A 15,157-nucleotide genomic window follows, 5' to 3' on the forward strand; every position below is an offset into this window, starting at 1 on the left:
AGTCAAATGTCCTAGTGCTTGCTCACGCGTAAGGTGGGCTATCATCTCTCTATACTCATCGTCAAACCATGGATTTTGGGGCATTTTCCCACTTGGAACACGTGCAGATTGTGTCGTGGGAAAGAATCTGGTGGCAACATCCTATATCGCCGATATAAGGGTGTATGATGCAAGTGCAAGGTCCATCCTATCTCCAAGTAGTACTGGAAGCTCAGAAGCTAGGTGGCTCACGTACATCGTTTCAAGAGCATGGTCAAAATGGATTTGAACGCGAGTGTGGTGGGGGGGTCCCTCCTCATGGCTGGCGTGGTGACCGATATACAGAAGGTAAGATATGAGTGGTTGGCTCTGAGTGGAGGAGGCGGCACAATAAAATCATGTATTCGTGGGGCAAATGCTAGTGGACCGAGCAGGTAGTCTAGCGACTACTCCCCCCCCCATGTGGGAAATAGGTGAGCCCACTAGATGATGGCTATCTTCGGAGACCGCTATATATGATCAAGTCATGTATAGCCCCTAGCTCGAGTAAATGTCTTCCATATGCTGTCACTGGTGCATTTGCCGACTGTCAACTGCCTCACAATCCCTAGCTCTGTTGCATCCATCTCCGGTACTATGAGGGAATCCTCATCGAAATCTAACAGGACCACTTGTTTGTTCCCAGTACATGCATTGAAGTCACCAAGGAGGAGAGTGTTCCTGTGTCTGGAGAACTCTTTGATATCATCATGAATAGTCTCATATGGGCTGTGCCCGTCAGTGGTGACCTCTCGCGCATAAGATGATGTATCTGGGTGAAAGTAACATACTGCAATGAAGGTCGGCTGTGTGTGTGGTAACTGAACATGAATCCACATGTGCCGTGCATGTTCCTCCCTTTGTATCACAAAAAGGACTGGCCTCATATGTAATTTGAAGAGAACAGCCACACCTTTGGATCCTCGTACCCCACTGCGCCTCCTCATCTCCCTCCTATGGGTAGACTCCCATGTGTATCTTGTCACTGTGGGTAGCCCTCTCTTTGGGCTCTCATGTGTCTCGGTTTAGAAGATCACATCTTTGTTATGGTATGTTTTCAAGAACCCCCCTGGGTCGGACCATAGGGTGCCATTACAATTCCACACTGCCATCCTCATCTCATGCTTCTTTTCCCCTTCTTGCATCTCGTGCTTCTTTTTTGCCCTCTCTCAAATGATCACCCTACCATCTTTGTAAACTGCCCATTTCCTCTCTTGTCTTGCAGCCATCACCTGCGTCATTCCTTCCCTTCTATGCTCTTGTTGTAGGAGTGTGAGATCTTCATCTAGAAAGATCTTGGTCCCCTTCACCGCTTCCCGTGTACTCATAAGGGTGGATCTATGTGTGGCTGTTCGTAACTTTACAACCAAAGGCCTCGTCGGTCCATGTGCTTTACCCACTCTCCAGGCTGATTCACAAGTGAGGTTTACTCCCATCTTGTCAAAAACGATTTTGACATCTGACATGGGGCTATCACCTACTGTTAGGCCTCTCACGAGCACATTCAAAATCTTACTGCCCCGTCGTTTTTCTTCCTCAAGTGTTTAAAAAATGAGCTCCCTTTTCGTTGTGTTGTGTCTTTCTTTAGTATATCTTTCCATGCAAGCATATTTGCTTTCCCCTTCGTGATATGTTGTATGAACTCAGCATGTTTCCCTTGTACCGTTGTTTGCAAAGCTGCCATTTCCTTTTTGAGCTGTTCATTCTCTGATTTCAGCACATCAATGATCTTGCACCCTTCCTCTAAAGTCCCCTTTGCATTTTTGAGCTGTTGCATTTGTTCTTTAATGGTGTTCAGCTCCTCGTTTAAAGGTGGCTGAAACTCCACTTGGGAATAATCCAATATAATATCCATCTCCACCTATTTTATATTACTTCTCCCATGGTCCTTGGGCCATATCTCACTAAATCCCAATGTGCACTTGCCTTCAGTTTGTCATTCTCATCTTGAAGAGCAGTAACATGGGCTCCCGATGTCTCAATTTTAGAGGTCAAATTACTGGTTTTTTCACCTAGAACACGAGTCATGTCTTGCAGCATTTTGCCTTTTTCACATGTCCATTTGGTTTGTATCTCCTCTTGCTATTGTAGGAACAAAGTGGAGACAGGTTGTGAACACAAGTGAGCAAGAGTGCACACACAAGAAAACTCCAATAGAAATGTTTAAATGAAACAATACAAGTACTTGGTATATATAGTACCCAAGTACTATTGGTCAACCATAGGGTTGAATTTATGCCTACAACACCATATCTTTGTAATCTCTTACAAATCCCCCCTCAAAGATATGGCTGAAAGTACCCTGGAAACGTCTCAGGTGTACCTTGCAGTTCCTAAAGTACCATGGTTGCACAAATTCATTCAAATGGATATGCAACCTATGGGAGTACATGAAAACAGTGTCATTGTGAATCACTTTATAAACCCCCTTGCCATTGTGAGAATGTCTCTGATCCCCAAGCCATGTCGATGTCGTAAGAAAAGATGTGTTGATAGGGCTTTGGTGAAGATATCGGCCACATTGTCCTCAGATGGACAATAGATGAGATCAGTGAAGCCATCAGAAATACAATCCCGTACATAATGATAATAATTTTCAATGTGTTTCATGCGAGCATGAAAGACAGAATTGTTGGCTATGGCAATGCAACTCTGGTTGTCATAGAAGATAGAGTTTGCTTCGCCATCCTGTGCATGATGCAAGTCATGCAAAAGCTTCCTTAACCACATTAACTCCGTAGTGGCTGAATTTGCAGCTTTGTACTCTACTTCACTGGAGGAAAGAGAGACTCGCTCTTGCTTCTTACTGAGCCATGAGATACAGGTTGAACCCAATGAGAAGCAATAGCCAGTAGTGGACCATTTGTTGTCAATGTCCCCTGACCAATCTGAGTCGGTGAAACCACTCAGCTCTAGATTACAATCTGAAGCATAATGCAAGCCAAGAGACAGAGTGCCATGGACATATGTGAGAACCCTCTTTGTTGCATTCTAATGTGTGATTGTGGGACAATGCATGAACTAGCTCAAAAGCCCTATGGCGTAGGCAATATCAGGCCGTGTGGAGCATAGATATATCAAACTGCTTGTACAAAGTGCCATCAAACTTTTCAGCAGTATCATGCTTACTCAGCTTGAGTCCCTTTTCCAATGGAGTAGCCACAGGCTTATAGTTCTCCATTTTAAATTTCTGCAACAACTTCTTTGAATACTTTGTCTGTGATCCTATCATGGGTCTGCCAAAGCTCAATGCCAAGACAATAATGCAATAGGCTCAAATTTGTCATGTCAAAGTTGTGACATAAAGCGGATTGCACTACTGTAATTTGCTGCAAATCACTACGAGTGAGTATGATGTCATCCACATATAGTACCAACATGACCAATTCTGATTTTTGCTGCAGAACATACAGATTTGGCTTTGTATGAGTGTTTACGAAGTCTTGTGACAGCAAAAACTGATGTATCTTCTAATACCACGCACGAGGTGCTTGCTTCAGTCCATATAGAGCCTTCCTGAGCTTGCATACCTTGTGCTCTTGTCCCTTCACCTCAAAACCTTGGGGCTGATGTATATAGACCTCCTCTTTAAGATCTCCATTGAGGAAAGCGGTCTTGACATCTTTCTGGTACACTGACTAACCATAAAACACAGCAAGAGAGATGACAGAACGAATGGTGGTTATCTTGGCCACTGGAGCAAAAGTCTCCTCATAATCTATCCTCTTCTCTTGTGCATACCCCTTGGCAACCAAACGGGCTTTGTATTTCTCAACTGTGCCATCTGAATGGTATTTCACCTTATAAATCCATTTTGTGTCAACCACATTTTTCCCAATGGGCACATCAACCAAGTCCCATGTGGCATTCTTTTCAATGGATTTAATCTCAGCTTCCATAGCTTTCTGCCATGCCGGATTATGCTGAGCATCCTTGAAGCTCTGAGGCTCATTTTCAGCTTTCATCATTGAGGTCATCAAAGCAAAATTGACATTTTTTTAAATTTTTTGAGTGTTGGCCCAGGTTTTTCCCAAAGTAGGCTGATCCTTAGCATCTTGAATGGTCAACCTTACCCAACATGGAATAGATTTCTCTGTTGTACCACTCAGGGCTGCATCAACATCTTTAGTGGCCTCACGACGTTGATAATGCCTCCAAACATGAGGCTATCTATTCTCATTAATTGGCTGCAAATCTGAAACATTTGAGGGAGAGCCATCCTCAACATGTGGCAAGCCATCTGAACTATGAGAAGTAGAAGGAGAAGCATCAAGAGACTCCATCTCATCATCCTTAAATTGGATGATGTCCAAAGGGGTGTCATCGTATGGTGGAAAGTCTGCACTAGCGGGCTGCATGCACTCATTCTCAGCAAAGAGAACATCTTTGTTGATTATTACCATCTTGGTAGCGGGATTATAAAGCCTAAATCCCTTGCTTTCAGTGCTATACCCCACGAAAATGCATTTGACACTCTTGTCATCAAGCTTTGTCCGATGTGCATCTGAAACCAAAGCAAATGCCACGAGCCAAAAACTCTGAAACGATTAACCGTTGGCTTAAAGCCATACAAAGTCTTAAATGGAGTCACATTAACCAAAGCTTTGATAGGGCATCTGTTTTGAATGTTAGTGGCTGTCACAATTGTTTCTCCCCAAAAAGCCTTTGAGACTCTCTTGAATTTCAACATGCATCTCGTCATCTCCATGAGAGATCGATTCTTCCTCTCAAAGAGTGGATTATGTTGTGGTGTGTAAGGGAATGTCAAGTGATGTTTAATCCCATGCTGCTTCAAAAATCCCTGGAATGCATGTGACATATACTCTCCTCCTCTATGTGAGTTGAGTGTTCCAATTCTAGAATTGGTTTGGTTCTCAGCCATAGCTTTGAACTCTTGAAACCAATAGAACACCTCAGATTTTTCCTTCATGAGAAAAAGCCATGTGAACCTGGAAGCCATGTGAACCTGGAGAAGTCATCTATATAGGCCACAAAGTACCTTGCTTCTCTATGCGTGGAAATAGTCATGGGGCCACATACATCACTGTGCACTATCTACAACACTCTGGTTGCCTTGACTCAATTCTTGCTTTGTTTATTGAATGGCAAGCGATGCAATTTGCCAAGTGCACACCTCTCGCACACTTCATTTGCTGGTTGCTACAATTTTGGCATTCCTTGAGTCATATTATTGTTGTACAAGTAGGACAATGCCTTGTGATGGACATGTCCAAACTTGGGATGCCATAAATCAGCCTGGGAAGTGTGTGCTACAACCAATATCTTCTGATCATAAGGCTGAGCATCAAGCTTGTATAAGCCTTTGTCATATGTGCCTGTTGCTACAACCTCATATCCTTTCTGTGGATCCTTGATCCTGCATTGGTTTCCTGAAATTCCACCAACATATGTTGATCATGGGCAATGTTTGAAACTGAAATCTGATTTTGCCTCAAATCTGGAACATACCAAACATCTCGGATATACTTAACTTTCCCATTATCAAGCTGAATGGGAATGTGTCCAACTCCAATGATGTCTTGAGAAGCATCATTGGCACATGTAATCTGTCTGCCATGAATAGGTGTGATGCTCTCAAACCACTCCTAGTGAGGAGTCATGTGCTTAGTAGCACCATTATCGATATATCATATATCACTTGCAACAAGGGAAGCATCCATTGATTGATTTTCAGCATTCAAATCCCCTCTGGCATCCATCTTCTCATTAAATGCAGCAAACACAAAATCTCTATCACCTTGGGCAAGATGAGCTTCACCATGTGCATCTGAAGCAAGAGTTTGAGTAGGGGCAACAAAATTACTGCTGGAGCTGTCCCTTTGCCTTTTCTTTTCATTGGCAATCCTTTTCTGACACTCTACGATGTAATGTCTTGGCTTCTTGAAATAGTTGCATTTGTCCTTTTTCTGATTTTTGCTTGAACTGCTTGCATTCCCCTCCTTGGGTTGAGTTATATGGTTGTGTTTTGGCTCAAACTTATTTTGAAATTTGCCCTTTCCACCCATGGCAAGCGCTTGCTCACCCTGATGAGAGGCTTGGGAAAAATTTGAGCATCTCTCCTCTTCTTGCAACAAAAGCCCAACTAACTCATCGAACGAGAGTGGGGTTGCCCTGAGAACAATAGTCAATGAAGTGATGAATGTGCTAAGCTATTGAGAGTAATAGAGACGAGCTTCTTGTCTTCTATTTCCTCATCAATACTTGCGAGCTGATCTCGTAGATCAGTGATCTTGGCAATATGATCAGTGATGGCATGGCCTTCCTGCATGTTGAGATCCTTGAGCTGATTTATCAAGGCAATGGCCCTTGCCTCATTCTTAACACGATACATGTTTGCCAATCTTTCCCATGTTGCATTTGCATCCTTGCACGACTTGATAGTCGTCATAATGTGCCTGTTCACATTTGTGGCAATCAAAAACATCGCTTGGGCACTGCGGCGGTCAAGCTTCTTCTGCTCCTCTGTCGATGCTATGGGACTAGCAGGAGGGGTTGTAGCAGACTGTTGTTTGTCTATAGTTTGATCCGAAGAAGCTGTGTTGGATGTAGATGAGCCTACTGGCCTCACTTCATCCCCACTGACAATATCCCACAAGCTTTTACCAACCAAGATGTTCTTAAGCATGAATGATCACAAGGCATAGTTTGGTCCATCTAGCTTGTCACCCTCGGACAAATTGCCAAAACTATCTGAAAGAGTCAACATGATGCAAAATGGGATACCCACAAGCTGCAAATGTACTTGCAAAAAGAACTACAATTCCCAAAAGTGCAACTGGCTACAAATGTGCTTGCAAATCCCAAACTAATACTGGTTGCAAATGCAAAGTACAACTGGCTGCTCTGAAATGCCAGTGACTGCACAATCCAATCATTGCAAAAATGGCATCAACCAATCATTGAACTTTGCTACAATCTAAAGTGCAATCCCAAACTGAAAATGCACAACCCTAATCTGAAATAGCCCATCCACGAGTGCTCAAATGCATCCAACGGAGCTCAAAGGCATCCACAACTATAAAGTAACTGCAAATGCACCCAACAATGTAGAGTATCTGCAAATGCACCTGAGAGTGCAAGAGTATGGGCTGCAAAAACAGTTCCGCAGCGAAATACACAGCTCGAAATACTTACTGAAAGCGCACCTTGGCCGAAACCACCTGCAAAACAATCCACTGACTGTGTGGGCAAGCTGGAGATGACAAAGGAGCTGAAGTGAGTTGCTTGGAGTTGAATGAAGATGTCGGGAGTACTTCTGAACACAATACACATGTAGGGAAGAGCTTGGAGAAGTATGGAGACGCCTGGAGCTGTTGGAACACACTCGGGAGAGGTTGGAGTTGAAAAGAGTCTAGATTTGAGCAAAAACGCCGAAAAATAGCCGAAAACTACTCAAAATCACCTTTCGACAAGTCGTACGACTCCCAGCACTGTCGTGCAACCGTACAAACAGATCCGTACGGACATCCGTACAACTTTACGGACAAAGATGAAAAAATATTTTTTTTTCCTCGCTTGAAATGGTGCGGGACAGGTTTGTTTATATGCGGGTAGCTCAGAAATTTTGAAAAAACGTCGAAATCGGACCTCAAAAGGTCAAAAAACAGCCATTGGACCATAGTTGCCAGGGAACGCCGTTCCATAGCTATGGAACGGCGTTCTCTTCACTCAGCTTGAAGAGAACGTCTGGCCTCTGGAACGGCTATGCAACGTTCCAATTCCTTGTGGAACGTCTAGGGAACGTTCCCTAAGCCGTTCCCTTCATGCAGGTAAAGATTTGGGGCAGATTATCTAATCCTAATCTAATCGGCGCAATTCGTTGCTCTGTGTGTTCCCCGCTTGCAGTTGACCTCCATGCTTTACGTGTTCCCCGCTTGCAAGCTTGCTTCGACCTGCAAGGCTGCATGCAACGCCTAGCCTATGCCTAGCAGCTTGCTAACGCTATAGCCTATCAAGCTACGCTAGCCTACGCTACCATCGCGCAGCCTATGCTACAACCTATGCTACAGCTAGCCTATGCATAGCTAGCCTATTGCATGCAAGCGTTCCTTTGGGCGTTCCCGTTCCCCAGGGGGTCGACGTTCCGTTGCTGTTCATGTTCCCTAGTAACTATGCATTGGACTGTTTTTTTTTCCCCTGCTTAAAACAAGTTTTTGGCGACGAAACGAGGCACCGGACTGAACTAGAGGAGCTGAATGTTGGAGCTACCTCAAACGAAAGCTAGAGAGCTGAATGTGAGAACCAGAAATGCGCACTGGAGCACCAAGCTTGCAGGTATTCGGAAGCAAGCGCGGGAATGGGCTCTAGAGATGGAAGTGCTCTGATACCAAATGTAGGAACAAAGCGGAGATAGGTTGTGAACACAAGTGAGCAAGAGTGCACACACAATAAAACTCCAATAGAAATGTTCAAATGAAACAATACAAGTACTTGGTATGTATAGTACCTGAGTACTATTGGTCAACCATAGGCTTGACTTTATGTCTTCAACACCAGTTATTTCTTCATTTCATCTTGCATTTGGATTGGAGGTTTGAGAGCTCATCTTCCCTAGTCTCTTTTAGCTTCTTGCGTAGGCATTCAATTTTTGTGTCTTGCATCTTACATATTTTATCGAGTGTTGATATGTAAGCCTTGGTACTTGGGTCTTCTATTTTCTCCGCCTTCATCCAGATGAGGCTATACTTCCAGTCCTTCTCACCCCTTATTTTTTGGTCTGGTGAGCACTCTTTTGTCCCCATAATGGCAGCCTTTCTTGATCCTTTCTTGAGTTGTCTGATAGTCTTCTTGCAGGTAGAGGTTCGGTGTATATTGCGATGGATGAGGAGGTGGTAAGCGGGCCTTGAGGTCTTCAGGGGGATGGCCACCAAGGTCAACCTTGATGTCTAGCAGCCCAAGGTTGCTTCACAAGCAGCGCACAGTTGCTAGGGGCCTTGGGACCCCTTATGGCGTAGCTGAATAGCCCGTGGGGCTGCTATGAAGCCTCGGGGCTCACTCAAGTGCCCCTGGCACCTCGATAGCAGGCGCCTCAGTTCTGTGACAGAGGAGAGGGGTCCCACGACAGCTTGGAGGGCTCTTGTGTTGGCAGAGGGCTCCCGTGACGCTTTGGATAGGAAGCAACAGCTTGGATAGCTCCCACAACAACAGCTTGCAAGCGTGGGGGGGTGGGGACAGAGCAGCAAGCAACAAGTGTGGCGGGGAGCGGGAGATGAGCAGACGACAGCACGGGGAGATGAGCAAGCAGCAATGGTGGGAGGAGGTGTGAGCAAGCAAGGTGGAGCTAAGCGAAACTAGCGTGGAGGGGAGCGGGAGCATGGCAGGGAGCAGCCGGAGCAGTGTGGTGTGGGAGAGAGAGAGAGAGAGAGAGAGAGAGAGAGAGAGAGAGAGAGAGAGAGAGAGAGAGAGAGAGAGAGAGAGATGGCGGGTTTATTAAGTGTATGAAAGACCAAAGGGTCTATGAGATTGAAACAAAACCAGATACAATGAAACCTAAGGGCGGGGCCCACTAAAATGGCATCCCTACCCAATGAGAAATAAAAGCAGTACCTTGCGCTATCGTTGCTGCGAGAGAAACCCACAATGGGGAAAGCAGACACCAAGGAGAATCCCTTGCTTGTCTACCAATCAGTCACCTAGCCCTGAGTGGTTGGACCTTAAATGGGGACCAACACAACTGGACTTAGGAAAGACAAGAGGAGTGAGTTTGACAGTTGCTTAGGATCTAGTGAGGGTTGGTGCTGAGAGACAAAATTAGTGATAGAACGTTGCTATCACTTGGCCTATTTGGGTCCATCCCTTTTCCTTTGTAATCTCCATGATGTGGTTTGTTGTTTGACAAGTGCTATCATCACTCTAATGGGTCTCTCTCCCCACATTGAAGAGAGGATATATCTGCAGCCCTAGTGTGAATGTCCACTCACGGTCGGATTTGGCGAGTCATGTCCTCTAGCTCTCTCCAGTGTCGAATCCCATGGACTCTTTGAGTAGGGCGAAATCGGTATCGAAAAGACAGTGGTGCCATCCATAGATCTCATAGTATACAGGGCATCTGGAAGCATAGTGATTCTTTGTCTCGATCTCTTGCATATCACATAAAGTGCAGATTCATCTCTTGCATGGGGAACCCTCTGCTCATCTTGTTTCAACCCGTAGTCTACGTGAAGATATATGAAACTCATTCATTGAGATTCTCAATGCATGTGGGAGATCAATCTAGGTATAGTCCAGTAGTTCGATGAAGCCCTCCCTTGAGATCCGTAAGCAGTGATCTCTGTAGAAGTTGAGTTTCTTTGAAAGCTCAGTAGTGCTAACCAAGTCCTAAACATGTAAAGCTGCAAGAGATCCTCTTTGATGACTTGGTTAACCTCCTCATAGACATGCTGAATGAATGGAGCCTCAAGGCTTACTGAAATGGTGGCAACTTGTCCATTTGTAGCCCCATGCCTGTGAACCATCTGCGTGTTTGAGGATACTAGCTCCTTTGATCCCCCTCCACCTCCAATGCCATAGATGAAGGCAAGGCTAGCCAAGGCAGTCTACGTCGTCTAGCTATATCGTCCAGCTATATCATGGTACCAAGTTCCCTGGCCCTATGGAGATAAGTGACCACTTGGATGATTGCATCAAGCTGTAGAGGGATGGCCCCAAACTCTGCAAGTATGATCTGATGTGGGACCGATCACTCAGTGCGGATCAAGCGATCGAGAAGCAGAATTTCAAGTTTCTCTATCTCCCAAAAGGGACTACCATACATCCCTTTTGGGTGGACCAATAAGTCAAAAAGAAGAGAGTGGGTTTTGGGGTCTTTAAAATGTGAGTGGAAGCACTTGCGCTTGAGTCTGGCTAGTGCGGCATGCCCCTTGCTCAAATGGGCCTCCATAGCTAGTTGCATCAGATAATCGCACATGAAATGAGGACACCTAGGTATGTGTAGGATGCAACAATCTCTACATGAGCTTTGTTGAAAGTAGAATTGCTCTATATGGGGTTGCTTGAGTTGTTGGAGATCATAACCTTGGTTTTACCCAAGTTGACCTTCAGATCTTGTGTATCGTAGAAAGATTGGAGTGCATCCAAATGTCGCTGGAGACCCTTAGCTGAGAAGGAGAGTAGATCCATGTCTTTTACATATAGTAGCATCAAAATCAAGAGGCTAGCTAATGAAGAACTTGCACCTCTTAGAGTCGTGATGAAGGACTTGAGCTCATTGATATACAAGCCAAACAAGGTGGGTGGTAATAGACAACCTTGTTTGACTACGATTGTGTTCATGATCTCCTTTGTCCACCTTGTCAAAGTCATGTCTCTACCTGATACCTACTAATATAGGGCCCAGACTGTCTAGATAATGCTGTGACTAGACCAAAGCCCTTCATGATCTTTGGCTCGGGCTTTATTTAGCTTGAGGGTAGCATGCTTGATATCACCGGTACTAAAGAGTGCATAGGGCATGGGGCGTGGGGAATGGTAGATGTGGGAGGTCTGGTGAGGGCTGTCATAAAGTGTGCACACGTAGGTGTGCCATATGATCGGGTCAGTGATAGGAGATGTGGATCTCTGCTCGAGTAACTTCTGCCAAAAATCCTTGGAGTTTTTACTACACAAAATGTTCAGTAGTTCTTCCTCATTCTGATGGACAAAGTCTCCAAGCTATGATATTCTTGTGGTCTTTGTCGCATTCAGAAGATGATGCTTGGTCTCGAATTGGAGCAGACGTGCAAGGCCTTACACTCATCATTGTACCAGCTATTGCAGGGGCCAATCCAACAGGTGGTGGACGGGTGGATCTAGTGGTGTACAGGAAACACTGGATGGCAGCATCATGTAGGGAACGGGTATAAGTGTGGCTTTCCTTTAGAAGTGGGATACATTCAAGGTCCAATGGGAGAGTCGGGCGGCATAGGTAGGGGCAAGTATATGGTCAAAATGAATCTCTTGGAAAGTAGTATAAGTGAGACGTGGATGAGAGAGAGAGAGAGAGAGAGAGAGAGAGAGAGAGAGAGAGACTTGACACGAGCTAATTTAAGCCATGTATCTTCTCTCACAGGTTCCAGAATATGTTTCAGTAGGTATCGCAGGTGAAATTATCAAGGTGGACCTTTTGAAACACAGCGAGGATCATTTGATTTTTAGAACAGTTGACTGGCTAAAGCAGGAGATCGGACGTGCCTATATTTGCAGCAATCCTTCAGGTTTCCTGGATCTGTATTTTGTTGCTGAATGCATAGGCATGCATAAGATTATTGGAACCCACAAAATGGCATAATGGTCTATGCTGTTGAGCCATTTGTGATAAATTTTGCTGGGTAGCGCACCTGTTATATTTTATTTAGCTCAGAAACAGGCATGCAATGGTTGCATAAAGACAAGGCATAAGCATTGGAAGTGTGGCAGCAACTGTGTTTGTTTTCTCTCGGTGCAATTGGTCTGTAACTGGTCTTATATCTAGGCTTTGCAGGTTTTTGATCTGAGCCAAGATTCAAGTTTATGTAACATTGAGCATGGTTGCTTTTGTTTTTGGTATATCTGACATTTATGACTTGCAGGATTAAAGCCCCTGCTAAGGCATCTGGTTCTAAAAGGCAGGATCCTTCAACCTTCTGAGACAATTGATAGCATTTTGAGCAATCTCCATATTTCAGACATCTTGGAAGCTGTAGCTGATTGTAAGTCATGATCTTGTTTGGGTGTTCTCACAGCTAGTAGAGTTGCCATTTATTCCTTTTTAGTATTGCCATTTATTCCTTTTGAGTAATGAAAAGTACAACAGCAAAGCAACTGGTGAAATCCTGTTCGAAGACAGAGACATCATGAAATTATTGTACTCTTGTTGGACTGCCCTTGAACAAGATAGATTTTTTGGCCATTGTTAATAGACTGTGTGTATATTCTTGAGCAAGCTTGGTACAATGGTCCATTTATGTTAATCCTGATGAAACTCTTTTTGCAGGCTGGGTTCCGGTGCCCTTGGTTGAGCGGTATCAATTGTTCTGTGAACTCTACCAACAGAATATAAACCCAAAACTTTTAAGCAGGCTAAGCAATAGCGAGGTATATTTAATCAACTGATGTGCATGTTATTTCCACTGTGGTTGTTTCACATATTACTTTCTGTAACATCATTTCGGCTTGAAAAGTTATTCCTGACTTGCAGGCCCTAGAAGACAAGATTTCTGCTTCTGGGTGTAATCTGGATGATTGGTCTGCCTGGCCTTTATTGATGGCATTGAATGGAAATGGGTCCTTCTCGCATCTTGATTTTTCACACAATTCACTAGGTTTGTCCTGATCCTAACAAGCATTGGGCTTACATATCTTGTACAGGCTGACTGTATAAAAACCCCGTTTCTTTTTTATTCCTGCTTTTTCCAGGAAATCAATCCATGCAGAAGATTCAACAGATGATTGCAACTAGCAATCAGCTCAATCTTGGTCTCATGCTGGACCTTCATAACAACCAATTTGGAGCAGCATCTCTTGGGCATGTCAGTGTGCATACTTTGTGCAACTCTGCCCAGATAGTTGGCTCTCAGATCTTGTGGATATCTAGATAAATCTAGTCCTATCCGTCTCTGAAAAAATAGGAATTTGATATGGAAGTTGATGTGTTTAACTCTTTATTTTCAGAACCTCGATTGCCTCTGAGTTGCTTCTGATTTCCTCTTGAACAACCCATGAATGCAAAGAGAAAAACAGCAGTTGGAGTACGAGTCTGACATCCTGATAACCTTGCAGATCTGTGAATGCCCAAACACTTTATCAAGGCTTGAGGTTCTAAACCTATCAGGTAACAGACTCACAGATGCAGCAGCACGATATCTGACAGGATTGCTTAAAAATTCCCAAGGTAGATAGGTGGGATTCTGGAGTCTTTATATTAATACATGTGTTATTGCTGTTGGTATTATTTGCACTGCTGGTTTTAAATTGGTGCATATTTTGGTTCTTCATTGGTTGGCACCTGATCTTTTGTAACATAACACATCTTATTGATGTGCAGCTTTGGAGGTCTTAAAACTCGAGGATTGCAATCTCACAACTCGCACTGTCTTGAAAATTTCAAGTGCCATTCAGGGTGATTGCCCCTTAGTCAAATTATCCATTGGTAAGGATGCCTTGCTAGTAATTAAATTTAGTACCAAACTCCTTTGAGACCAAACAGAACAGGCATGTCAAACTCTCTTACAAAATCTAGGTCTTGTTTTGGATTATCCAGGGAAGAACAATCCAATTTCAAGCTTGGCCATAGTAGGATTACTTGAGAAGCTCTCAAGTTTAAAGAGGTTATGAATGCACCATCTCCATACCATTTTGATCGCCTTTCTTCATCTATTGTGTGATCTAATACAGGTTTTGTGACGCAGTTTCTCAGAGCTTGATTTGACAGGCATCTGCCTTGACAAGCCTGGAGTGGAGGGTGTTAGTTCCCTCCTTGAGTCTTCTCGGAGTATTTCTGCTCTTATGCTGGGAGAGACTTGCATTCAAAACGTAATTTTCAATTTAATAGGAATTTTGCTGGTTTTTCATAAGCTTCTGATGTATGCTGCTCAGTTGGATGGACTTGGTTATTAGTTATGCTATACAATGTTAATGCAGGAAGGTGTCCTTGATCTGAGCAATGCAATCAGTAGGCACCCTAGAATGATCATTAAGCTTGATCTCTCTTTTTCCGGGCTCACTATGGACGTTGCTGAGAAATTTTGCTCACAAATCCACTTCTTCAAAAGCCTCACTTATCTGAACCTTAGTGGGAACAAGCTTGGCGAGAAGGTAGATCTCTATTACATCTTGTGTGTTTGTTTTCAATTTTCTTAAGACAAGATAAGAAGGCTCATGTTTAGAGGACATTTGGGCAATGTTGAGTCCAATTTGAATGCTTTAGTTCGAGTAAGCTTTAACTAAGGGTCCAAATCTCATGTTTTGATTGGTGAGAATGGACTTTGAGATCTTTTCAATGATTGAGAGAGGAAGTTATACTGACAATCACTAGAAGGAGCACGAGACCAAGTAATCCTTCTGCAAAGCTAGGAAAGAATGTCATCCCTTGTCTGGGAGAGCAGAGGACTTGTTTCTCTATAAGTGCCTCCTATGCTGACGTAGCCAATTAGTTGGCGACCCT

At 44.0% G+C, this 15,157-nt stretch overlaps 1 protein-coding gene across 1 annotated transcript in view; it reads left to right on the plus strand.

Moving 5' to 3' along the window:
* The window catches only part of TSK (tetratricopeptide repeat (TPR)-containing protein), an 84,913-nt gene that overhangs the window by 57,965 nt on the left and 11,791 nt on the right, over nucleotides 1-15,157 (plus strand). The window contains exons 7-16 of the mRNA XM_087384678.1: nucleotides 12,086-12,230; nucleotides 12,585-12,704; nucleotides 12,989-13,089; nucleotides 13,193-13,316; nucleotides 13,411-13,523; nucleotides 13,774-13,885; nucleotides 14,039-14,143; nucleotides 14,255-14,321; nucleotides 14,403-14,526; nucleotides 14,635-14,808. Of these exons, the coding sequence (XP_087240804.1) occupies nucleotides 12,086-12,230; nucleotides 12,585-12,704; nucleotides 12,989-13,089; nucleotides 13,193-13,316; nucleotides 13,411-13,523; nucleotides 13,774-13,885; nucleotides 14,039-14,143; nucleotides 14,255-14,321; nucleotides 14,403-14,526; nucleotides 14,635-14,808 (1,185 nt within the window). The remainder of the gene's footprint in view (nucleotides 1-12,085; nucleotides 12,231-12,584; nucleotides 12,705-12,988; nucleotides 13,090-13,192; nucleotides 13,317-13,410; nucleotides 13,524-13,773; nucleotides 13,886-14,038; nucleotides 14,144-14,254; nucleotides 14,322-14,402; nucleotides 14,527-14,634; nucleotides 14,809-15,157) is intronic.

This window comes from Dipteris shenzhenensis, chromosome 14, assembly GCF_047967505.1.
Source record: "Dipteris shenzhenensis isolate YYH24624 ecotype China chromosome 14, Dip_SZ_1.0, whole genome shotgun sequence".
Lineage (NCBI taxonomy): Eukaryota > Viridiplantae > Streptophyta > Polypodiopsida > Gleicheniales > Dipteridaceae > Dipteris > Dipteris shenzhenensis.